This window comes from Zootermopsis nevadensis, unplaced genomic scaffold (genome assembly GCF_977971745.1).
Source record: "Zootermopsis nevadensis isolate Lab colony 2312 unplaced genomic scaffold, Znev_1.0 Znev_ptg000004l, whole genome shotgun sequence".
Lineage (NCBI taxonomy): Eukaryota > Metazoa > Arthropoda > Insecta > Blattodea > Termopsidae > Zootermopsis > Zootermopsis nevadensis.
In genome coordinates, this window is record NW_028259136.1 from 9,379,644 (window position 1) to 9,406,242 (window position 26,599).

Consider the following 26,599-nt stretch of genomic DNA (forward strand, 5'->3'; position numbering starts at 1 on the left):
AGGAAAATATATGGATGAAGTAGTAAGAAAATGTCCCAATACAAAGACTTTTATTGCACCTTTCCCTTGTACAGTGGTCTCCTGCATGCAACATTCTGTGATACAAACACATTGGCTGGAAGACTCAATAAAACTACGTAATAACATGGTAGCGTAAGCCATCACTATATCTACAGCCATACATACACAGACATGATCAATCACAGATCTTACTCTTATTATAGTCAACTACTTCCACATTTAATATCAGTATTTATAAATTTTGAAATTGAAATAAATGCGTTAGTAAGCGTTCACATGAGTTAGGCTCTTGTTGCCACATGCCCACAGATCAACGTGTTCAGATCTAAGTCAAGTTAGTGGAACAGCTTCAGTGAGGACTGTGACTTGCAATACCTGCAGACAGTAGCAATGGGTTATCATAGTGGTTTGTTTCACTGTCCCAGTAGTAAGACTGTATGCTCGGTTACAGAACAGAATCTTTCCATCTCCGTTTCAGTTGAAGTTTTATAATTCTGTCGGGGTCCCACAAGAACGCATTTTCCGGCGAAACTATAAAGTTTGTTACCGATATATGTAATTCTGACATTGCTTTGTAATTTATTTTGTAGTTCACATTGATGTAACCTGCTGTCAGTCTGACAAATCTCACTTCAGATGATTCCTTCTTATTTTCTTAAAGATGTTCTATGAAGTGCTTATAAAATGAAATAATTGTGTTCAGACTAACGATGGATTATGGTATCAAAATTTTTAATGTAACTGTTCTTAAATTTAAAACTTTTCTAATTTATAAAACATATAGCAGAGGGTATTTATTAAAATATTTGAAAAAATCCATGTAAATGGAAAAGTTTGCTTTTGCTGTATGTTTGGTTCCATGTTCAACGGGGAGGGATTTTTTTCGTTGCTGCCAAGTGCTAATCATGCTGATCATGAAACTGACCTCCATATAATGCCAATTAATTTTTCAACAAATCTGAGCAAAGACTTTTATATGAGTATTACTGAATAATGTAAGACATTCCTACAATAAAATATTTTCCCAGGTGATGTCTGCCACATAAAAATATGTTACATACAAAAGTGCACTGTATGAAGTTTCATGAAAACATTTCATTGTTTTGAATATGGTTCTCATTCATGCATTTTATTGTGGGATGAGTGGTCCAATCTGTTGATCTTGGATGCCTTGATTATTAGTGAGCTCCTTAAACATTCACATTGGAGTTAAAGTTCTACTTGTAGACCCATAGTACAGGAATTCAAACCTAACCTATTCCCATACAGTAAAGATATAAGTGCTTGTTATATTCGTGGTCAGCTGGGATTGATCTGATTTTAGTGAGACCATGGACAACAAATGAGTGGGAGTTGTTTCTGTTACAGGTCTTAATGGTGGAATCCATTTATTATGAATTCTAGATGGGATTTTTATCTAGTATAAGTTTTTAAAAGACAAAGGGAGGGTTTTGTGAATACTGCCTGAATTGAAAGGTTGGTTATTTGTCAGATTACAGGATTCTAAAATAAATTCATTTCATGAAAACTTGATAACCACTTTGTGGAACTCTGATATCTTGAGAAATTTACTTAAGAATTTGTTATAATATTACAATAATCTAAAGGTTACGGACATAATTGTTGTTAGTAACAGTGACCCAATAGAGTAAAATATATTTTTTGTTAAAATTAAAGATTATATGTATATATAAAGAAATTTTTTTAATGGTCTGAGCATTATACAATCTTAGGATTTGTTTGGAAATACCTTTGGTGAAAAATGTTGCGAAATACACATGTTTGAGGAACTCCCTGACAGCAGAATGGCACAGAAATTTTTAGAGGTGTGAGCAGAAGCAGTTGCATTCACAACAGCGTGATTTTTGGGTGAGTGGAGAGCACATGGCTAGTGTTGCCAGGACAGAAAACAAACCACGTGAAACATAATTTGCTACTGAAATACAGGCTTGGCAATATACACAAACAAACGTCCTCATTTCCAGAAACTTGTGGTATTCACACAATTCCCAAAGATGCTCATAATTACACCGAGCAGTGTAATGGGGGGGTGGGGTGGCAGTTTGCCTTTGTAACAAGATAACATGATACAACATGGAGTTCAAATAAATTACATGACAGGTTGCATACTTAGTGCAAACACAAATGTACATACAGTGTTACCAACAACACAGAAAACATTCTTGATTAAGGTTGCCTGCCAGGGAAAAATGCATAGTTCTAATACCAAGCCAAATAGTCTTTTGTGCTTCACTGATCTTACGAGAGCACTCCCAGGATGATCCACAGTAATCAAGCTGGTTCCAGTCCGGCCTGAGGACCAGCTAACCTAACTGAAGTTTCCTTCAACCTGTTGGTAACTTAACCCTTTCCATGCAATGCATAAGCTGTCTCACTTAGAAGTGCTGGCCCGTCTGGTCTTGACTTAATGTTTTGTGGAGATCAGTGAAAGAAGTTTGTCTCATTCATCAACATTTAAAGCTATTTGTGGCTTTTCAATGATAGAAATTATATAGTACTATGGAAAGATATTAATGGACGGTTTCTATAAGTAAAATATAGCATGGAAAGGGTTATAACAGGCCACAACTGCCTCCTCCCTATACATATTTCCCAGTTTATTGTTCGCAGTAATCTTACTACATCTCATTTTATGTTACATGATTTTCACAGTTGACACAGTGTCATAAAATAACCAAATAAACACCTGATGTTCCACCGAGATAATGATTTTATTTAATGATGAGATGACAGGCTGAAAGTATGAAGTGGCAGACTTCAGTGTCAGCACCTTGTCCACAAGCCTGGTAGCAAAAGTGAAACACTGAGTACTGCATTAAACTGTGCTGTTATACTCACAGTAAGAAACTTCACTGTCTGAATGGATTTTGCAGTATTATCAGTTGAAATTCTATTGGCCCATTCTGGAAGTGCTCATCATTTTCTTGTGGCCATTACAAGCTTTCTCCTTAGCATTTCAAAAAACTTATAAAAATATAAGAAGGAATAAAGTTTATTGCCATCAAACATATAACAGAAGAACATTTCTGAACACTAGTAGTGAGTATTTTATGTCATTTTCATTGTATTTGTTAGGGAATGCTGCGATAGTACCTTTTAATAGACACCTGCATCTAGATGTCACCATTTTTGTTCATGCTTATGTTTCATTTGATGTTATACACACCTATAGTTAATACAGCATTGTTTAATAATCTAACAATCAAATGCTAGACATGTCTGGCTTGTTTTTCATCTCTGTCCAGAATAGCTCTGGAGCTCACATTATGTTGTGAAACTCATACACACAAAGCATGGCACATGAAAAAAATTTGGTTTGTGGTTACATTCAGATATTATTTATACAGCACTTCATTAATATTTACATTCATAAGAGAAAGGGCTTAAAAATTTACGTTTTGTTCGCTTCTGATATATCTGTAATGGATGTTCAGTCAGTGCAAATGTTTGACAGCTGTGAAACTACAAACTGTTAACTTTCAAGTAGCTCCAGTACTAGGAACAGAAGCAAAATTTGTCTCTGGATGAAGATTTCAGAAGAAGCAAGTGGGAGAAGCTGATGTTTGTAATGGTTGACTGTCTCCTGGTATCAGAAATCCATCATGAAGGGAAAAGTAACATGGCTGTACAAAAAAATAAATTCTGAACATTGCGCAGGATTATGTTTTGGGTGACCATAATATTCTTCCCACAAAAAACATAGTGGGAAAATCTTACGTTAACTATTTGTGTTGCCTGTCACGAAAGGACAGAAATGTCAACAGTATGGGACATACCTGATAAGGATAAAATTTGTGGAAAACAAAATGGGAACTACTGCGCGCTTCTCGACTATAAAGGGTTCAATAGAAATTGATAGTCAACATTGTGAAACATAAACAAGAAGAAACAGCTGTGTGCCATGAAGCAAAACTTTCTGTGTTACAACATACATTTACTGCAGTGTTCGAAAACTGAAGAAGTAACATTGCGATGTTACGATATCTTCCCAGGGCAGGCAAGTGTATCATGTTCGTATACATATGTAAGGCAGTGCCAGAACAAATGAACTATGGGGAGAAAGGACAGCTGCCAACAATGCAAGCTGGCTACTAGCAGAAAAATACAACACTGCGTGGACTGTTGGTGATTTAAGCAAATTGTTTTAAAGACCACATACAGTTATCACTTGAAAGTAGGGCAGAAAGTAGACGGCACCGATTTTCTAGGAGCATCATCGAGGTGTAATGATGCACAATCTTACGGGTATGTGATGTGACAGTCATGCTACAGCCCTGGACACATTGTGGGAGGAGGTTTACAGGATCAAACTTCCCTGAAACCCTAATGTCTGAGATAATGTAAACAAAAAATATATTCCTGACCAAATTTGGTGAGTTGTGTTTAAACTATGACCAAGATCGTAACCCGCTCCAGTCGTTTTTCCATAAAAGTTGTACTCGGGAATGGAATGATGTTGCAGCACTAGTATCAACTTGCATTGTGGTAATAATACTACAATGTTCTGGAGGCACACACATCAACTCCTAGCTAATCTGTACTTTAATAGAAAAATTCTATATCATCAATATTTATTAATATCATTATTATTATTATTATAACTATAAACTATTTATTACTATCAGAAAATCAGAGTAAGACAGGAGAGCCAACATGATGGACAGTGACACAACCCTGATAACACAGTGCTGTGAGACAGGAGTACCACAATGCCCATAACAGACCGTACTCCTGCAATGCAGGCAACATATTTAACCTTTCCCATTACAAAATGCATCTATATAGACTGATCTTTTTTTATCAAGAGGATCAGCAAGAATAATCCAAATGGATTCATGTCACTGCAAGACATTTTCACTTGTTTCTGAATTTTCCCCTATGCTTTAATTGTGTGGGCAATCTTTAGAAAAATGCATACAAAAAAACAACAACCAAGGCTCATTTCTTATCCTTCAGTCACAGCAACAAAAGACTTGCATTGCATTACTCAACTGGAAAATTCAGTCCTTTGGATTCAAGGCATACATAGCCAAGATGAGCACATGTGAGTGTGTGCTGAGTGGCGAGACTGTACACAGTGTGTCTGATACTGCAGTCCATCACAGGAGTTTTTATAACTCTTAGATATATCTGAACCAAAGGCTCTCCCAACACCAATCTATCTGCACAGGGAAGCAAAATACTACACAGAGCACACTATGAAAGAAGCGTCCGAATGTCATTGACGTCATTTGCAGTTGCTGAGTGAAACTGGTTTTTGGATCTGAACACCACTCACCATGGGAAACGCTCTAAGTGATGTGCAAAATATTGCACATTGTGTGCCTTGTCTGTCATCTACAATATGAACGTAGATTTCCTCTATGTTTCAAGAACTGTATTTCAGGGTGCAACAGTTGGAAACACTGTTGATACTAGAAACCTGCTTATGAAACAGGAAGTGAGAAACTGTGAGTCGAATATGTGTCGATTCTCTGTCATGTGGAACCTGTCTCACCTCAAACTGCAGATGAACCTTTTTACAAATTGTAATGTGCAGGCTGTTAACTCTTTAAGAATTCCTCATTGACACCAGCACCAAATTGTAAGCTCCAGAGTCTGTATCACTGTCCGAGTCACTGTGGCACGAGGTTGTACGGACACTCGCCATGCCACCAACGCCATCAGGAGTGGACGTCATCATGCAAACTATAAATAAAAATAAATAAGAAAATAAATTTTGGAAACAAATTTTGTGGGGAAGAACAAAACCAAATTTCAGTTCTGTGTCCGTACAACCCGGGTTTCTCCCGTGCACTACAGGTTGAGGGAGCAGATGCTGCAGGAGGTCTGAGGGGCACACTGGTGCGGGTGATGGTGTTGTTCGGGCGGCTGCTGACCTGCTCCCTTGCTGCGCTGCTCCAGCAGGAGGCGATGGTGCAGCATCTCGCCCACATACACGTTGTTCAGAGCGAGCCACGGGGCGGGGGGCCACACAGGGGAGGGAGACGCCAGCAGGTTGTCCCCCCCTGCAGATGAGGTGGAAGGAGAGGGGTTCACCACCTGCTGTGACTGTGGTGGTGGTGGTGGTTGTTGTTGTTGCTGGAGCTGTGACAAGCGGCCAGCAGCCCCTCTCCGCCCCCCTGGGCCCCCTGCAGCCCCGCCCTCCACTCACATCACCTGCAACACGCCAGGCAAAGATGTCAACGCCATTCTCTGTAGAATGTGTAGCTTGTCAACACAGTGATAGCTCATTAACATGTCTGAAAATATTATAACTAATGACAGAATTGAAATGTTTAACACTGCTAATACCAGAGCTGCCACTGGACACAATCCTGAGCGAGTTCCATTCACCTCAGATCTTCACAACATATTTCTCTGCGATTCTTCTTAATGTTATCCTCCTACCTCCATCTTCTGCACCAATATGTTGAATGTATTTCTTGTCTCCTCTTCAGACTTTCATTTCCAGCCCACTGTAGTCTCCTAGATTTCACTATCCTCACCTGTATAAGTCAGAGTTCTTTCCAGTGTAATTTTTTAAATTCCTTACTTAATTTTTGTTTTCGAACACTTGTAATTTTAATTCTTCCCTAAATGTAAGATACCACTTTTCACAGCCATATAAAATAAATGTCAAAATTAGTAATTAGTACGTGTGTCCTGATCCTTGTTGTTTTGAATAGCAAATAGGGCGATACAAGCGTGTGAAATGAAATGTAAGAACTATGTGGGTGTGTGTTTAGTTCTATTTGTAGCAACTTATAGATCAGGTTTTGTTTAATTTAATTCTAAAGGGTTGTGATGATGGTAGTTAACACTTAAAATTATTCATTGTCAAGATTTTTATCCATCGTTTAGTCTGTTCTTCATGGAATTTATATTTAGAAATGTTACATTAGGCATTACTGCCTTTAGTAAACATGTTATTTTAATATTCCATAAAGACTTGAGCTGCGTGGCTTGTCTGGCTGTATCCACCGCTTTAGTTTATAGCGTAGTTGCCATCATCAACTTAATTGTCGTCGGTCAGTCTAAAGAGTAATGTGGGAGAACAGGTACTGGCTACTGTTTTGACTCAGAACCTAGCCAGTGAGATGTCATGGAGGAATATTATCTGCTGTAAAGATGTTGGTTCCATGTTTTGATCAGTCCTTTCCTATTTTCTCTGCCGATGTTTCATGAATGGTAAATACTTCACAGGTGAGGCACGTCTTGAGGGAAGGATTGGGGCATTAGTTACGCACTGCTGGTCCTCCAGGATAATAAGCTTCATTGGTGAGTCACGTGGCAATGGTACCCATGCAAAACAGCTGTACTGTATGTTGGCTAACCTGCAGTATCTGGCTGGCTTCGAACGCTGTTCCTGGCAGCAAGATAACGGGGCTAGACACATGGCCTGACTCCACACAGACCATGTTGGGAAACTCGTCATCACCGAAGTCTGAAATCTCCTTTGCTTTCTCCACCCACGGGTTCCATACAACTGGAAAGAGACGCGTGTTACTGAAAGCTTATTAAGCGCCGTGATCCATCACCACAAACAGCGCAATACAATGATAACCTGTACATGTGCATGATGTTCTTCAGTTGGCAGTGAAGATGTCAATGTTTGATTTTCTGGGTAATAAGGCTACGTGGACTTGTATGTAGATACCAGCACTTAAGAGGAATATGTAACTTGAAGCTTTTGTGGTGACAAAATCTTCTCAGATGATGGGTTGTGTCAGTTGCTGTGAACTGACAGCTGTTCGCCTGAGAAGATGTTGCAGGAACACTGGTCTCTACCTACAAGTCCACGTAGGGTTTCTGCCCAGAAGACCAACATCGACATGCATGGACTGACAGAATAATCAACTAGCTTCACTTCTGTTGCTTTATCTGATGTAGTGGCTGGCTAGAGTCTAGTTGATTCAGGTGTGACAGACTTTTCTCTTCATCCAGATAAACTCTGGGGATCAATCAGCCTCCTTTCCAGTGAGTACTAGAGGCTCATTCCACAGGGGTAACACAATCAGAGTGTAAAACTTGGTTAGATCTAATACTGAGGCTTCAAATGAATATACCTCTACTTTCATGCTGTCCATATTTACATGGACACATAACCCTTCACCTTTACGAGTAGAATTAAAACAGAACATTTAATCCTCCAAAACTTAAAAAACGCGTGACTCTTTTTAATGTTTGTTTTTTAAATGACACTCTGAGTAAGCATCATCATCATCATCATCAGTGCTTCTCAAATGCAAGTGCGCTGGTTCACTAATACTGACCTGTGTCTGGGAAGTTATACTTCTGTATCCTCATCTTCCGGCCTGACACAACATTCGTGATGATGTGCTCTTGGGGAGTGTTCTGATAAATGCGATCAGTCCACTCAGAGATGGTCACCACATCGCGACCCTCTTGGAAAATTGCACCCTCTCTTGACTGTGACATACACATTATTAATAATACATTAACACTTATTCTTAATGATCTTGGTTTTCCTCAGGCACTCAACATAAATTATGCGGTACACTGAAATAGGCATCCTTGTAAGATATTTCCACATAATCATTTTCTAATTCTGTTGATGCTAAATAACTTCAGCGGGGAAATGCAATGTCATTAAATAACTTACAAATAATCTTATGTCTGTTTGCTTCATGATATAACAGTGATTCAACTACTGAGTTTATGTACAGATAAATGGGAGAAAAATAGTGAATTATAAATTGGTAGTGATGTGAAAATGCCTACTTTAAGTTACTATCACAGAATTTGCTAAGCACTACTGTGCGGCGTTGTGTATGTCACCTTATCGATGAATGTGCAGCCGTGCAGGCCGGTGATCTGGCAACGCCGCACATCAGGCACCTTGAAGTATGTGTGTAACAACAAGTTGAAGCTGAATGTAAGCTCCTTACTAGGGTTGTACACCCCTATGTTGAAGTGCAACTCCTTCTCTCTCAAGATCAGCCTGTACGTGAGGCGGAACCTGCAACAACAGCTGGAATAAGTCACGTTACTGGCAGAAGTATTCTCACACGTCAATCCGCAATTAACGTCCGATACAGGACAGAATCTGCAGCTTCTGCTGCATGCGTGAATCTGCGAGAGCGTACGCTACACTTGTAAAGATTTGCATTAACAACTGCAGTACATCTACCAATTTGCGTGAATGTCTGAAACAGGAATAGACAGAATCAAGAATGATACGTGACTAATCCTTTAAAGCCCTTTGGGAACTTTGCGACTCTCAGAGTATACCAATGGATCATTGTCATGCATATGGGCTGTGTTTTCTTTGAGGTATGGACTGAATGTTTAAATACTATTAAGATGATATTCAGCTTCAAAGGATTAAGGATAAAAGACATGCATATTATACTTACGGATAGTTCCACATGGAGCGTGTGAACTCACTGTCCATGATGGAGAAGATGGCTTCCACATCGCCACTAGGCAGGCGCTCAGGGGCCTTTTCCAAGTTCCATCGTATGATGCGGGCAAAACCATGCTGTGGTCCAAAGCTCCACTGCCCAAACTGGGCTGTAACACAAATACATGTGAACAGGATTTGAGGTTCTCATGGAAGTGAATATGACGATGGCTGTCTTCTGACGTTTCAGACGCACTTGCTAATTCCATCATCAGGGTGATGAGGCCCCGCTGACTGAGACAGCAAATACCTCTGAAACATTGGCAAACTGACAAAACTACGTGCCACTACAACCCATAAGACAGCCATTTTCAATACACAGTTCATGTTACTATGTTATGGCAAAATGTACTGATAAACTTTTGCAACCTAAAGTAGATTATCCTAAACATACTTACGGAAGACAAAGGGAATCCCACCACGAATTGCCTTCTTTCCATCAAATATTGCTTGCTTGCTGCAACAAGAAAGAAATAAAGACGTAATAACTGCTCCCCTCTGCAGCTTCGTAGCAAAGCAGAGATACAACGTGCCTCTAGCTCATTCACACACACACAAGAATATCTTCCTGTGCCTGATGTTCCCACATGAACATCACTGAACACAACTTAAACTTACACTTTGTCATTAAAATCTAAATGATCAGTGTACAGAAATATTTTAATGCGAAACGTGTTCGTACCTTCGTGATCTTAGTAGCTAAGTTAACGTTCTTAGCTGCATTGGTCAGCCATGAACCAGGAATTAGCAGGATGTACATACATGAGTGAATAAAACTAAAACTGAAGGACGCTACTGCCAACTGCTGGGTCAAAGATGAAACCAATAATAAAATACACACCAAGAAGAAAAGGCGAAGGCTTACTGTGCACCAGACCAGAGTGACGAGCAAAGCTAAACAGTGGCACAGAGAGGATACAAGGGATTTACGCAGTTAGTGAACTGTTACAGTGGAATTAAATGAGTCGCCAGAACCAAATTAACCCACAGAGCGCAAGGTTGTTTGGGTGAGAAAACCAGCGATAACTGATAATCTTATGTATCGCCCAATTTGTGTCTTGCAGAAGTGAGAACGGTCCCAGACTCCTGGCTCTGACTGAGATCTGAACTGCGGTTTATTTAATGACATGAAAAATGGTTGTGAAAGATTCAGAGACATCATGGCCAAAAATCTGCTGTTAAGTTGCACAGCGTGTGATGCCGAGTTACGAGAAACAGATTTTGAATTTCATCTGGTGACATTTCAGAGCCCCACAAACAGTCACAAGTGAATTGTGTCTTTTGGTAGGATTTGACGTTTTCACGGCGGCGAATCTGAAGATTGCCGTGGTTCTTCTTGCGCCATGTAGTCCGGTAGACGCATATTTTATTGATAATGCTGGAAAGTATGTATATTAAACAGCAATTTCCTCATTTCCGTTGTGAATATGAAGATAATTTGTTGAGCGTTAATGAATGAATGAATGAATGAATGAATTGATCCAATGTTGAAAAAATACGCTTATCTTCCCAGGGAAACTGTATTCAAAACTGGATTACACCTTTCCAGTCCTTATTTCGATGCAATTCGTCTTTCGGAGGGTTAATGAGAGAGTTCTTCCAAGGCGGTCGCTGATAACAGACCCCACGTTACTCTAAGTCGCTTTACGCAGTGTCGAAATCATGCGAAAATCATCTTTAAGCTGACACCGGACTGAATTGAAATTGTTCACAAAATCGCGTGACGTCTTTTGACTAGGACTGATATAGAAACCAGTAGTACCTGAAGAAACACACGGAGGAAAGAGAGAGAGCTAGCGGGAAGGGTGCGCTGTGGGTCATTAGTCGCGCTCACAAAAACAAGCGAGTGCTGCAGAGCGAAGGCCACTTTTTGCCCGCAGCTGGGCTCGGCGCTGCAAGGCACAGCCCTCCCCCCCTCACCCAAAGCTGCAGAGCCCGGCGAGAACAGCGAGACTGTCTGGCCCTGAGAGGAGGCGCTTCGTGACGATCAGATCAAGGATGTGGATTGTTTAACGACGCTTTCAGTAGCTCAGAGCAGCGTCGAATGATAGACTATTGAAGAATGGTAAAGGGCGTGGCAGGAAGTGGTCGTGGCCTGATACCAGATATCGCAGCATTTGCCTGGAGGGACAAAGGAAAACCACGAGAAGCCGGTCTCGGAGGGCCGCCCGAATAGGAAGGAGTACTAACCACTCGACAGCGATGTTCGGTCGAAGGAGAATGAGATGGGCGGGCATGTAGAAAGCATGTTAGAGATAAGGAACACGGACTGTGAACTCTTTCATCTGGTCAAGGCGGGATACAGTCGCGAGATTTTGCGAACGCGGTAATGAACGTTCATACCTCAGGTTCTCACGGAGACGCGTATGAAAATGGCTGTTTTCTGGAATGTTTCAGAGGAGCACACTGCCCCAATCGGCAGGGTAATCTTGACGGAAGTAAACCTCTTCGCCTTCCAGAGAAAGCAGGGAATTTTTTACCTGCTGAGCGACTGTCAGCTCTCCCATGGAGTTAGTTACAAACGTAAGAGGTTAGAATGTCGAATGCAAGGGATTTGGCAGTCGTGGCTTATTTTAATGTCGCTGCACTGATTACTTAAAAGGACGAAATGCCAAAGGACCTGCTCGATATTGCTGTGGCCCGTGCACTGGACGTTCCGGGTTCGATTCTGGGTAGCAGTGACCTTTTTACCTCTCTGAGACAGTAGGGTCTACTTAAAGCAGGCCACGACCACTTCCCTCATAACCTTTCAACGCGGGGGAGACCGAGGCGTGAATGAGAGGAAAGTGCTGAAATCGATAACAAACAGGACGCATCTCAATGGTAGGATTTTGTGTAGACGGTGATGAACCTTCGGGCTGTATGAAGCTGGAACTTTCTTGACCAGCTGAGTAACTATGAGCTTCGTAGCCCGCGTACGCCGTTCGAAAATAAGGCCCTGAATGTGTAACCGCCCCCCCTCGTCGACCGAAGACCAGGTGTTAACAGCCGCTGGACAAACCTGGGCGCTTACACGCATTTCGGAGAAAGCGACGCGACTTCGAAACACAGACACGACAGTCCAGGACGAGGCAGTGCATCTACAGCATTGTTCTTTGTGATATCTTTGCTTTTATCCAATGCATTGTCGTAAACCAGAAGCTGATAACAATGATATCCCTCAAAAACTACTGCTTTGGTCCAGCAATTCTTCTTAATTCTAAATATAATTAATCGGAATGAGTCATATTACCCCCCTCCCCCCCTTGGATCAGTATCTGGCAATTTATGCTTTTTAATAGTAATTTCAGCTTCGAAACAGCTGTGCCTAAGTACTAATGCCTCAGTCTGTCTAACATTGTGAACCCCATACACATTCAACAGCTGACACAAGTAATTAATTCTTCCACCTACTCAAAATATTGTGGGACTGCAAATAATCACCATTCTCTTATTTTTAGGTTGGTAACCTTTCTCAAATTAAAACTTTGATGCTACAGAATTCAGACATTTTTGTTCCTTTGCCTTCAAGATATCCCCTTTCCTTAAAACGCCGATAATTATCACACCATTAATTTAATGCGTGAATCACTCTAGTAGAGACGTCTCGTTTTTGAGGTGTCCCGTTGTCCCGACAAGGATAAAACGGGACGCTAAATAGTCCCGTTCTTCAACAGGGCTGTTTTGTTTATAACCGATACAGATTTTTCATTATGGCATAAAAGCAGGAGTTGGAGCTCAGATACTTGGATTGAAAATCACCTTCCTGCTTTAATAAACCATTGCATGTATTGTTGTTGGCTTTACTGTGATTTGCGAAATTAAATCTCAGCTGTGACAGAACGCCTAAAACTAGAAGGAATTTAAATGCATCGGAGTTACGTAACAAATAATGTAAACAAAGAGATAATCTCAGCAGGATTAAAATTAGAATGTCAACACAAAAACTACAAAAAAATAAAATAAATAAAATGTAAACTTGTGTTGAACACCGTATGATATTATTATGGTACATGGTATCTTTGTTCAAATTATGATTTCAATTCCATATTTAGGGTATTATTGGCAACGCTACTCGCTAATCAGATTACTGACATCTTTCATTGTTGGATAGTAAAGCTGCACTTGTAGCTGAAATAATATTTTTATTTTAGTATGTGATGTGCTACTGAGTGGTTCGGTTGTGGTATGTAAGAACAAGAACGTATTGTTAGCTGTCCCGTTTTTAAGTTTTTAAAGTATGGTCACCCTGCTCTAGTACATTTGTATACTCTGAGCACAATTTCCACTCATACACATACACCACGTAATGATAGCTCTCCAGTCGGCAAGTATTATGAACGTCCGGTGTAATTTTTTACGACTATACATGCAGTACACAGTATCATGCGTAAAACTCGTGTAAATGGAAGTGAGCAATTCACACAAACTCAGCTACCATACAGCCTCCGGAGCCCAGGCATGTCATAGGACCAGACGCATAAAAAACTAGGCTGGATGCACCCACTGCTACGGACTGTATTATTTTAATTTGTGCAGAATGCTTCATATTTACCTTACAAATAACTGCTCTTGATTATTCACTCGCCAAGAAACGACCGTTGCACCTGCAACGAAGGACGGGATGTTTTTTACACTCAAATCATTCGCCAAGGATTGTCAAAACATAAAAAAATCAGAGCATCGGTCCAACCAAAGTAACAGTATGGAGCCTCATGTGATGGGCATGACTATGTCTCCAGACACATTTGTTTGCTTCCATAATAAATTAGAATTACTATTTTATATGTATGTGTTAATGGAGAATGATTTTGTTGGTTTTCCTGTGGCAACAGAGTTGAGAAACGTAAGCCTTACCGTGCAAGTTGATGGTGCATGTCGTGTTGTTCCCTCTGTCTAGCACAACAACACTCGTAGCCGCTGCCATGTTTGAATCTCAAACCGCCTGTTCGGTTCCCTTTTCTAGCTGGTGGCCGAGTTGCTATGAGAAATATAGCATACAACAAGCGCAGGCAGCTATTGTCTGCTAACCACTCCGCTTTCTAATATTACAATATTATAAAGATGTATCGTTTGAAAATTTAATAAAGGTAATAGCTTAATAACTTTAGAACTTAAACGTTTTCAGTACACACCATCAGTTAGAATAGTCGCTAAAGCTGGCAAGGGTTAGTCTGTTGGTTGCGAACGTAAATTTTTCTTGAAATTCCTGTTCCTTCTGAAGCCATTTTATTCTGAGGTGCTACGAACAAAGTTCTACTTGGATCAGTATAATGACGTATTATCATTAACTTTGAAGAAATATATCGTATCAATAACTTGAATTATGTACTTGATTAAATCCAAATTTATGCCTCATATGCTCATTGTAGGATGTCATTACAGAATATCGTAGAATGAGCTTATTTTTTGGACTGGTGCGCAGTCCGTTTCCTATATTCCCAACACAAATGTTTTGTTCCTTGTTCATGTCCGTTAAGTAACGAGGAGGCCGATTAGTCGTGCTTTTCCGTCATGTTTCAGGTGTTCAGCTACGTTTGTGTTTTACGGTTTTCATGTTGACGGTCGAGAGAAATTGTTGAACTGTGAAAGACTGCAGAAAAGTGCTCAAATCTAATGTTCCATAAACACAACGATGTTAAAGTTTGGGAGCAAAAGTGACATTAATGTTAGTTACAAATGTACTGTGAGATTATTGGAAGACACGGAAGTTATACAGTGTGACTTTGAGGTATGTAGTACTTAATCACTAGTTTAAAATAGGAATGTGTGGGTATGCTAATTGGTTTACAGTGCGTCGTAGCTTTCGTTCTTATGATTCGTGTTTCGAGTGACAGTTGGTGGTTGCTACATTGTAATGCATTGTATAATGCGTGCCTTGTGGGCCAGAAAAATGCTGAAGATGTGATCTTATGTATTAAGGGTGCGTAGTTTAAATGAAATCCAGTTCCATATCAATTTAAGAGGCTAGCGTTCGCATTGTGCGCATTTATATAACCTCTGAACATATGGTCTGGTCCTTTCTGCTGTAAGAGAGGCAGGTATTGATTCGTTTGGAGCCCATCTCGCGCGCGAGATGCGTAGTGTCATCACACGTGAGGCTAATGGCGACCTTGTCAAACAGTTTGATACTGGACTATATTTTGACATACCATCATAAACTTTAGACATTCATGCTGCGTAAACGAACAGCGAAATCGCCCGTTGTCGTGGAAGGTAAAGGGAAAAAGGTAGAGTGAGTTCAAGGGTCGAATTAGTTCTGTAACCTCCTAAAGGCTCTTCGGTACCCATGCAAAGGTAAATCTATTTCTACATTTATTTTACGAACGTTATTGGTAGTTAATTTTCTCAAGGTATCCCACCCGGCTTGTTCATTGATGGGTGATCTGCAATTGGTTCTAAATGAGTTAGTGTATGGTGTGTTTCGGTGGGTGGGTGTTCTGACAAATTAACTGCTCTGTTAGTGCATTGAAACGTGAATTATGATAGTTCCACCAAGACACGTTTCCTCCTGAACTAAATTTTTGCCTGAGAATTTTCTTTTCGTGTCAAACATTTCATGTGGGCGGGTCACGTGGGGCTAATACAATTTTTAAGCGCTACGAGCTGGGCAGCAATCGGGAGCCTTTTTGAATGTCTGGGAGACAGGCGACGTAGCCCCTTCCCCGAAATTTGAGACAGGAGTGCACTTATTTCCTATATAAAACGGTCTCATGTGGCGATTCACGGCTGTGCCGTTCGACCTGGATCTAACGTTCTGTTTGACGTCACGGAATATAATGGGACCTAATAGTGGCAGTTAGCATTCGGTCTCTTCACGTCTGCTGTAACGACACGATTGTTCAGGGGAACAACACGCAGTTGGGGTTTGAAACGGCAATCGCGACGTCTAAGTTGCGTGCGTAGACACCCTGTCCTACCGCAACTGATTAAAAGTTTCAATGACATTTTGTACGAGAGGTCTACGCTGATAGTTGTCGGCAGATTTATTGTCCGCCCTCGTTGGTTAAGTTTTACATCGAAGCGCTGTTCATCTGTTCTCTAACGAGAGGCTCAACCAATTACGTCCCGTAACAAACTCTGTGGCCCAAGGTCAAGCCGATAGTTTCTTAACTGGGCTAAAAAGAAAATGCTCTGCTGTTGGTGGAGCAAGAAGGTCCATCGCCGTGTTCACAAAAGCGCGACCACAGAGACCCTGTTTCTCCACGATGCCTATCATCTTCCTGTCTGCCTGTGGTCGCTTTCCTTTTGCTTGAATGTCTCATCTATCCCGTGCTGCGTGCCCTGCCCATCTCATTCTCCTTGACGCACTCTCAAAAAATCTGGCCCGGTAAAATCGCTTGCGAGCGACAGTGAATAGAAATTAGAGTCCAACTCCAGGCAGTTCATCTTAGTGGACGCATTTAGAGGGAAGAAGATGGACGCCTTTTGGGTTGTTGCGCCGTGTAGTGTGGTGGACGTCGACCGACGTTTCGGATGTACTTCAAAGATAACCGGTTAACGCCGTTTAAGGAAATAATCGCAGGTTGTAGTGATAATAATACGTAATAATGACCTCGTTGTTTTCTTAATCCATCCTTCTTACGTCCTTACATTTTGCAACTTTGGGGCCAAAGGACAAAGAGTCTCTTTAAAGTGGCGTGATTGATCGTATCCGCCGTGTGTTTGGTGTTGCGGGTGCCCCTGTACCGACGGAAATGGGATAAATGAATGGACGCGGTCCACTGAGCGCCCTGACATTGGTCGACCTCGCCGGGATGCTCGTGAAGTTGGCAGCGCGTCGCGGGAGATATCTGGTTCAGATCTCGCCCAAGGCGCTGGCTCTACCTCGGCCGTATTTGACCTCGAGTAAACTGATTGGTCTCGTAACTCAGCGCGAGTCAAGGCCAAGGCCTACTTTTTGGGCCGCTTCATCAGTTCCGGGTGGGCGTCGGATCGCGCGCTGAACACCGCGGTTTGCCCTTTGCCGGATGTTCGCAGTCGTCCAGTGCACTTGCTTCGGAGGAAATGTTCGTCAGCCCTGCCCCGAAATGACTGCAGGTTTGCGAAATTAGATGCCGATGTTTTTTTTGTGTCATTAATCGATTTTGCGGAAACTGCCCCCCGTGGTTTTGTGCGAGGGGCCATTTGAGGACACAGCGAAATGAAAGTTGTGGTCGTGGTCCACAGAGTGGCGGCGCGTCTGTGTCTGAATCGTGGGTTAACTTTTCGATTAGTTGCACGTAACGGGGAGCCATTTTTGGGCGGCGGGTGGTAATTGAAATTGTTGTTTCACGTTTCAGCCGCCTGACACGACTGGTAAAGCCCGAGAAGAATTTGTTGTATTTTTATTTGAGAAATGTGGACGTTTCGGGCCTTTGGCGACGACCCTGCCTGGGGGGGGGGGGGGGAACCTCGTGTTTCGCTTTGAGTGTCTGAGAACAGGGCACAGGAGAGGAATACACAGAAGAACGGAGAAAAAATGCGTGAGGAGGAGCTTCGCACTTTGTACTCCTCACCTTCCGTTGTTGTTGCACTCATTGAAACGGCTCAGGGTAAGGAGCAGTGGCGTTGCCTTTTGTGAACACGGTGATGAACCTTCTGGTTCCAGTCACACAGCGAATTGGCCGACCAGCCGTCAGCTTGTTGCTGTAGTGTGGGTTATCGCGCCGACCCCATCACACTTTTTCTTTGTTTGCTGTTGGCACGATGGAATGACCGTGAATCAGGCAGATGTCACGTGGCCGGGAACCAGTCGCCTATCCTTGTCCTCAGCCGCTCCAGACAAATGTCGGGAAAACAAAAGTCCTTTAAATTCAGTGATCAGTTATTTGCATTTATGGGTTTCGGATGATTCTCAGAATAAACAGCGATTATTTTCCTAAACAGCGTTAACCAATTGATCTTTGTCATGGAGATGGGTTGTGTTCTCTTTGCGGTACGGACTGGATGTCTAAACATTTGGATGAGCTCGATCATTGAAGGCAGCTTTTAGGTTATGTAGCCACCAGTATGTCTTTCAGGCTGTTATAATCTGTTCACAGCACATTTGCATACAAATACTTTTAACAAATCGGTCAACCCCAATATGGAGGCTATACGTTCGTCCATAATGTCTGTAACATCTTACATTATTATGCAACGTCAGAACCTAGAAGAATACAATCCAGATATCAGTCAGGGGTTTGATAAGGATGTATTTCTTATGTGTTCCAGAGTCATGAGAAAGGCAAGCACCTACTAGAGCAAGTGTGTCGGCAGCTGAATCTCATCGAGAAAGACTATTTTGGCTTGCGCTATGTTGATCACACAAGACAAAGGGTATGCATATGGAAGTTGATCTATAGCTGTGAGAGAATAGTCGATTGAGGAAGTTGGAGAAGAAATTGCTGGAACGTGTGTTTCATTCTGAGAGCAATGAATGACAGTGGAACAAAATATATGTCTTCAAATTTCACATTTTGTTCTCCTAACGAAGTTAAGAAGAATGGGGTTAGTGTAGCATGCAAGGGGGGAGCATTGCAAAATTTTTTTTGGGAAACATCATGAGAAGAGTGCTAGGAGTAGATGGAAGGACACTGTTAAAATGTATGTTAAAGAAATAGTGTGTGTGTGAAGGTGTGGACTGTGTTCATCTGTCTGGTATATCCAATAGTGGGTTTCTATTCACATAATATTGAATCTTTGGGTTTCATAAAATTCAGGTAATTTCTTTGGGTAGCTCAGCAGCTCTTAGTTTATCAACAAGGACTCTTGTTCATGGCACTTGTGTTATCATCATACATGTCGCTCGTTACAGAGAGGTACCTGCCATACATGATTCTTACTCCTTGTGTTTCAGCACTGGCTGGATCCAGCAAAGGCAGTCCTCAAACAAGTTAAAGGTAAGCAAGTGACTCTGGTATATCTTCGTGCTTCCTACCAATGTACTCTGCTGATTGTATGTCTGGAGAATGCCGTGTTGTATACCAGCTGGGATTTGTGGAAAGATAATGAATGATCGGTGCCATTAAATTCATGTTGAGGTTTTTATGGCGGTGAGTCTGAAGATAGCTGTGTTTGTGTAACGACTGTCTCGCCACTCACTGACACTCATATTGTGGCACATGAGTAATGCAGATTGCTGAGGAATCAACTGATTGTCTTGTATATTTGTAGACATGGAACCCATCCTGTTCAGTTTCCGGGTCAAGTTCTACCCGCCCGACCCTTTCCGGCTCAAGGAGGAGATCACCCGCTACCAGATCTACCTGCAGCTGAAGCGAGACCTACTGCACGGGCGGTTGTACTGTACCCCGGCTGAGGCGTCGCTCCTGGCAGCTTATATTGTCCAGTGTAAGTGCTCTTGACGACTGGAGCGTAGCATGAAAACATAAGAAGTTAATAGGATTTGAGGTTTCTGCGGTGGTGAGTCTGAAGTTGGCTGTCTTCTGGGTTGTAGCGCCATGTAGTCTGGTAGAAGTTTACCAACTTTTCAGAGCTCCTTATGGTAGAGGCAGCAAAGACCTCTGAAACACTGATAAACTTCTACCAGACTAAATGGTGCTACAACCCAGAAGACAGTCAACTTCAGAAGTGAAGTTTTATTGTGTGTCCTGAATAAACTCAGTACCCTAATGTGTTCACATGTGTAGTAATTTAAGCTTCTAGCGTATTTTGAAGGTGAAATCAAAAACTGAATGCAGCCGTAGCAGATAGTTCAGTCGCTGGCTGGCGTGACATATTTCACCCATATAAAAATAATTTATTGAACGCGACAGTATAATTGCATCAGCGAATAAGTTGAGGTATGTGCATTAATGTCATAATTTCAAAACCATTATTTCTGTAAGAGTTTTGGTGTTATTGATACAGTATTTTGTTGGTAAACCTAGAGTGAAATGGGATACTGCATTGCAGCTGAACTGGGGGACTATGACCCTGAGGAACATGAGGGCAACTATGTGTCAGAGTTAAATCTCCTCTTGAAGCAGACACCGGAGATTGAGGAGAAGATTATGGAGATTCATCAGACACAGCTCAAGGGGCAGACTCCTGCACAAGTTGAGAACAACTTCCTGCGCAAGGCCTGCCAACTGGACACATATGGGGTTGATCCGCACCCTGTGAAGGTATCAAGGTTGCTTTCGCAATATGCAAGAAAGTGGGTTCAGGGCACATGTCTCGTCATCATTAAGGGGTCTTCGGTATCGATAATATGCCTTTATTTTTTCTTCATAAATGTAGCTTGCTTCGTTTTGGGCAACTGATCATGCCTTGAATTGCTTGTTGCAGGATCACCGGGGAAACCAGCTGTACCTGGGCATCAACCACTGTGGCATCTTAACTTTTCAGGGCTCACGCAAGACTCACCACTTTCGCTGGGTCGAGGTGCAGAAGATAAACTATGAGGGCAAGATGTTTATCGTGCACGTCACGTACAATGAGGTCAGAGCATTTTAGGATTTCACATAAGGAGGAGCTTTGTTATTTGTACATGTCACTTCGTGGTGTGATGTGCCGGATGGTAGAGACAGAATTTTGGTCAGAAAGTGTCTTGGAATACCAACGTAGACATGGAAGGATAGCACTTACTATTAATCATTGTCCAGACTTTTCCCATCATCCTTGTTTAAAAGATGGAGCGTAGCTCAGCGTGACTGACCCACCTGAGTAGGTACCTCTCGCCTGAAGATGGAAACAGAGCCAGTTTCCGAAACGTCATGGTTTCTTATTTTGAACAAGGATGATGGAAAAAGTCTGGACAATGAATAATTTTAAGTGTAATCCACCATCGTCGGAACATTTTAAAACTGAGTGGAAGGGTGACATAAGACATGGTTGAGCAGACAGCCCTATCAGGCACTGAACCCAGGCTGTTCAGTCCGCAGTCACCCTCTTTGCTGTTGTTTGGCGGACTGACAGAGGGAAGAAGGAAGCTGCAAAATGAGGAAGTCTGCAGTTAACGTTCTTGCAATGGTTACAGTGGACTGAACGCGTGTAGATGCTGTTGCACTGTTTTGTGTAGTAGAAGTTTACTGGCGCTGCCTCGCTGCCCAGGTGATGGAGGCTGAGAGCACCACTGAAACGTCAGTAAACTTTACCAGACTGCATGGTGCAAGTACCTGTAAGACGGTCATCTTCGTGCCTTCCACCATGAGAATCTCGTATCTTACTTAGACTTAGCAATAAATTCACTCTGAGTTTTCATTGGAAAACCTCTTAGATTGTGATTGTTTTTGAAGACTGACACAATTCAAATAATGAGATATGAATGTGTTTTTTTCAGTTAAGCCAGTTTTTGTTAAAAATAATTTTATGTGATAAAAATGCAGAGAAAATATTATAATATAAAATATTATAAAAGAAAATGATTTGGAGCTTCAAGGGTATATCTACTTGTCGGGGGGGGGGGGCTGTACACACGTGCCAATCCTTAGGGGGCCTCTTGTATCTTCTTGCAGCCCAAATTTAACTTTAAATTTCATTAATTTTGTCAACATATTATTTCATTCTTAGTCATAAATCTCAAAAATAAAGAAGTAAAAGTGTTTCAATAAGTTAAAATATAGCAAGTTCAGTAAGGAGGTGACTTAAAGGTTATCCAAGGTTGTCCCATTCAAATTTCTGATAACACACGTGTGTGTTTAATGGGATCCAGATGCATCGGCTGTGTTTGGATACACAACTACTCCAATGTGCAGCTTTCTTTATGTAGGATAATGTTAAGAATAGATCTTACAGGTAATAGATTGTGATGCTGTTGGCTCGTAATTGGGGTCTATTGGTGGGTTCTGCTTACAGAAAATTAGTTAATTTTAACTGTGACTGGTAGTGTTATGTCTCGAGACACAGCATTTGAGGCAACTTCCTTCTTGTGGATTATTTTACAGTTTTTCTGAGTCTGCAGGCAGACGCTGGGATAGTACAGTCAAATTGGCCATGACCACCTCCTTCCAGATTCTTATCTACCCTGATCATCTTCACGTCTCATTCTGATGCTATACAAGTTATGTACTTGAAACACTGTTAATCATTTCTTGTGGATTGTAAAATTAAGAGTTCAGATGCAGGGCTTATACTGTGTGCTTTTATTGCCCTGATTTGTCTGTTCTGCTGCGAACTCAGGACCCTAGGATAAAGGTAAGTTTCTCTTCATGAATGGTTTCCACTTCTGTACATTAATTCTGAGTTTTCATACGTTTACTTTGTAGCCTTTTTTCCGTGTCTTTGTGTCGTCTCGTACGTTTTTCTATGTCTGTTGAAACGAGTTGGAGCATTTACGTGAAACTTGGTATGAACGTCATGTCACTAGAAGTCACCTTACCTTTGTGCTGTTTGAGGGAGCTAGATGACATTTTCCATTTCACTTCAGCACTTTGTGGGTTGTGAATGTCTGTCTGTCTCAGTGTGTGACGCTATCAATAACAGCCTGCGATGCTTGCTTTCAGATACTTCAGTCTATATGGTGAGACTAGCAGCAACTGTACATTACTTACATATTTTAAATAGTCCAGATTCAAACTACCTTAAATTTCTCAGATGGAAGTTCAGAGTTCATTATCTTCAACACAGTCATGTTTATAACTGTTAACATAAACAAGTTTTTGAACGTAACTTATTGATATGTTTATGATCTGTCTTATATACACTGGTAGTTTCTCATTGCCGAGCCAAAAAATTTTCTTTAGTTATCATAAAACTGACAAGTCATTTTACAAAAGAAATTGGTTTGCATAATATTGGATGGTCGAATGTGTACACCTTTTTGGGACACCTTGTGTTGCTTATGAGTTGGGTTAAAAGTTTCTAAGTGCAGATACATACATAAAGAAAGAGACAAAGAGAGATGGTGATATGTAAACCCTGTGAGATTTGAAGATCTCACAGCGATGAAGATATTGATTATGGCCTACTGGTTTGTGATAACATTTAGTCTTGTATGCATGAAGTGTATTTTATTCTTGAAGATGGAGGAAATACTTTCCTCTGAAACAGTGGTAACCACCTGCACAACCCAGCCAGCCACAGTCAACATATCATATATGAACCCTGTTTTTCTACAGAAAGTAAGAAAAGTATTTAAAGCAGATCATGGATTAGGGTAAGTTCTTCATGCACTATGTTCCATTGTGACAGCTCATTGTATGTCTGTTGCAGAAGAAGCGCACCGTGGGGTTCAAGTGTCCTACTGGTGCGGCGTGTCGGCATGTTTGGCGTTGTGCCATTGAGCAGATGTTGTTCTTTACGTAAGTTTGTACTATGCAAATTCATTACTGCCTTCACTGTTGGGTTTTTGGACCTTCTCCGTCATCTGACGTTATAAAACGTGTCACTTTTGAGGACTGGATCTGTCGTTTTCTTCAGGTGTAGTGAAGGGGGTACCTTCTCTCTGGGGTCTGTTAGAATGAGCTAACCACAATCACTTGGCCCCACATAGTAGGTGCCCCCTTCACTACTACTGAAGATGAGGACAGATTCAGTCCTTGAGATGTAGCATGTTTTGTAATGTCAGACGATGGACAAGGTCCTGAAACCCAACAATCCAGATTGTATTATGTCATCATCAGAATAGATTTATTACTACATTAATATTCTATAAACTGTAATTTTGGTGGGGGTAAATCTCTTACAAAGTGGGAGCTTCAAAGACAGAAGGGGTGATGAAAGGGTAACATTAATGTGAAACCTTGGGGTTATCAATTGTGAGGTGGATAGAAATTACTCAGAATTCTATCTAATGGCATGTGTTGGTGGTGTTGGAATCGTGGGTTCTGCTGTCAGAGAGTTATTTAAACAGCCAAGAACTGTGTATTAATTACTATTACTAACAAAGTCATCGCATTCACTGCAGGTTACCATCGAGTTCAGAGGCTCCGTCAGTTGTAACTGGGGGCAGTTTCTTCTCATGGGGCTCGAAGTTTCGATACTCGGGTCGTGTTGAGCGTGAGATCTTGGAAGATGTCGGTCCGCTTCGGAGGGAAGAGCCCGCTATAAACCGCAGCTTCCGGACCGCGAGTCTCCGGCGCAAGGCTTCGTCTGTACCGGCCACCCCCTCTACCCCCATCGGTTCCGAACTGGGTGAGATTAGTAAGGGAATGTTTTGTTTTCTGTCATGCTGCATGTTGGGGTGTGAAGGTGTTCTGTGGATTTGTAACACTGTAGCTGGTGCTGACAGGAACACGTGTATGTAACGTGAGGATGGAGATGATGGGCTTCATAAATTATGTTTTTTAGCGTGCAGTATTAGTGTTATACCAAGGAGGATGACATGTAGTGGAGCAATAAGACTCAGTGTGAAGTCATTTCTTTAGAATTGCTGAGAAAATGCAGCATACATGAGTCTGATTTGGAAAATATTCTCACTGCAACAGTGAGTCGTCTATGGACCACTGTTGATCCACAGATTCTGGTAAGCATTATATATTCTTACCATATGTGGAAGAATCATTACCTAACAGCTAGTGACTTTGTATCATGTTTAGTTTTCTTTTAGTGGCTAAATAGTACGCGTTTGGTGTTAACACTTCCCTTCATTTCTTCGTTTTGTGGTGTTCAGTGGTGCGATTAATCAAGTGAGTCGGAAGAAGACATTAAATTTTAGGGTTGATACCTGCAGGACTTTTGTAGACTGTTGTACAAAAGTCACTCCTGTGCCATTCTGCAATGATAATATATGCTGCAGGGTATGGGAGCTTGCCTCGTGCGAACCACTCGGCACCGCTCTCAGACTCACGGTTAGATGGCGGTCTGCTGGTGGAGGCACCGCTGTCATCACCGTACTGCTCTGACAACACACTGCCGCTCCTTGAGACGGTCAGTGAGGACCAGGAGATGTGCAGCAAGCATCGTACTCCTGTCGCCGCCAACCAAGGTACTCGCTCACTTCACGGTTTGGAGACACTAGGAGGCTGCCCCGTGTCTGTTCTCATGCCATCAGTCTTTCTATTAGTACACTGCACTGTATACCTTTGTCACTCTCCTCTCTACAAATCTGTGTTATTGAGGTTTTGTTGGAGTTCTCCCATTCACTCTACTATTCTGCGACTTTGTACAATATTTTTAGTAACAGTTACAAAACACTAAGATTGTAGTATAAAACATTAATTTTCCTTTCATTATCTGTGGTGGTAAAGCTGGGTATCAAACAAAAATGTGTTCAGAATGGTGGGAAACCTCTTGAAGAACTGAGGACTAGATTGGAGGTCAATATTACAGTGAATTTTGGGGAAATACGTACATTGGCTGGAACTGGTGTACGACGGTGCCTGGACAGAATTTGGTATTAGCAGCGTTGAACCTTTGGGATTCATTACCAAGTGATTGTTATTTCAGTGGTTGCGTGGATGTCTCAGTTGACTATGGAAATCTGAAAATGGAGCTGGTGCTCACTTGTTTATGTTACGATGTAGTGAGCGTAAATGCGTTTTTCAATATGGAGGATAGTTTTGAAGAGGAGGTCCACTGAATTAACTGGCAAATATTGTGCTTTGTCATCATTGTTGTTGCTGCTGATGGGACCGTTCATTATCCGTACACCAGGAGTAAAATGATACTGACAGGGATAAACTGAAGGACTCTGAGAAATAGCTGCCCCAGTGCCACTTTGATCGCCACAAATCCCATGTGGACTGACGTGGGCATGAGCCCGGGCCTCCATGGTGAGAAGCCAGCAACTAACAGCCTTAGCTTCAGCCTGGCTAGTAGTGTACATAACGGCCAGTGAGACTGTGGTGGATACGCGATCGGGTTTCACTGTTGCGAAGTTCTTCACATTGCCTGCAAGTCAGAAATTATTTCTTTCCGTTAAGTATTGACCATGTTAAGAAAACGTTTAAAATGACGGTTGTGGTTGTGTTTCATATTAGGCACAAGCATTTTGTAGGATGAGTCGTTGAGAAAGTTGATTCTGCTTATGTTTCGCATAGTGTAGGGGTTATATTAGACCGACGTGAACTCAAATTATATTTGATTGAAGACTTTCAAAAATAGCATATCAGAACCAAATTTCTTCAAAATCAGTTGTCATTTTAGGGCTACAGCTTTGTGCAGGTTTCCCCTGTATCCATTCACTTGGGTGTAGAACACAGAACAGGTGTTCGGACAAGGGATTGCTGTTCATATTGTCCCCTTCGTCCCAGTTAATGTTGTCTGAATTATATGTAAAGACGGGAGGCACGTGTTTTGTTACCATGAACAGCACAGAATCAATCT

At 41.7% G+C, this 26,599-nt stretch overlaps 2 protein-coding genes across 12 annotated transcripts in view; one reads left to right on the forward strand and one right to left on the reverse strand.

Annotated features, from left to right (window-relative positions):
* Frmd5 (FERM domain containing) overlaps nt 1-26,599 on the forward strand; it is a 37,727-nt gene that overhangs the window by 2,498 nt on the left and 8,630 nt on the right. For 2 of the 10 annotated variants that reach the window (XM_022074975.2, XM_022074976.2), the window contains exons 1-10: nt 14,882-15,158; nt 18,623-18,727; nt 19,248-19,290; nt 19,565-19,741; nt 20,306-20,517; nt 20,681-20,833; nt 22,514-22,528; nt 23,546-23,634; nt 24,240-24,475; nt 25,071-25,259. In XM_022074975.2, coding sequence (XP_021930667.1) covers nt 15,063-15,158; nt 18,623-18,727; nt 19,248-19,290; nt 19,565-19,741; nt 20,306-20,517; nt 20,681-20,833; nt 22,514-22,528; nt 23,546-23,634; nt 24,240-24,475; nt 25,071-25,259 — 1,315 coding nt within the window. In that variant the 5' untranslated portion in view covers nt 14,882-15,062. Of the gene's footprint in view, nt 1-7,227; nt 7,303-14,880; nt 15,159-15,218; nt 15,351-18,129; nt 18,197-18,222; nt 18,345-18,622; nt 18,728-19,247; nt 19,291-19,564; nt 19,742-20,305; nt 20,518-20,680; nt 20,834-22,513; nt 22,529-23,545; nt 23,635-24,239; nt 24,476-25,070; nt 25,260-26,599 lie in introns of those variants that run through there. The other 8 variants (XM_087342753.1, XM_022074982.2, XM_022074977.2 and 5 more) reach the window with 8 other exon arrangements.
* LOC110835102 (uncharacterized) lies at nt 34-14,398 on the reverse strand. 2 transcript variants are annotated; one of them, XR_015533625.1, is made up of 9 exons: nt 14,285-14,398; nt 13,983-14,034; nt 9,847-9,905; nt 9,402-9,558; nt 8,824-9,004; nt 8,298-8,454; nt 7,359-7,510; nt 3,785-6,201; nt 34-3,625 (listed from the first exon to the last, which is right to left on the reverse strand). XR_015533625.1 is itself a non-coding variant. In XM_022074999.2 (8 exons), the coding sequence occupies exons 1-8, from the start codon at nt 14,352-14,354 to the stop codon at nt 6,193-6,195; spliced, it is 837 nt and encodes a 278-aa protein (XP_021930691.1). In that variant the 5' UTR covers nt 14,355-14,398; the 3' UTR covers nt 34-6,192. The 2 variants fall into 2 exon arrangements, 1 of the variants encoding a protein (XP_021930691.1); XM_022074999.2 differs by having other exon boundaries at nt 34-6,201.

Coding starts and splice junctions, on each gene's coding strand:
- LOC110835102 (XM_022074999.2), bottom strand. CDS start 14,354: ATGGCAGCGGCTACGAGTGTTGTTGTGCTAGACAGAGGGAACAACACG. Junction 9,559..9,846: donor TGGGATTCCCTTTGTCTTCC/GTAAGTATGTTT, acceptor TTTGTGTTACAG/CCCAGTTTGGGCAGTGGAGC. Junction 7,511..8,297: donor GTATAACTTCCCAGACACAG/GTCAGTATTAGT, acceptor GTCTCTTTCCAG/TTGTATGGAACCCGTGGGTG.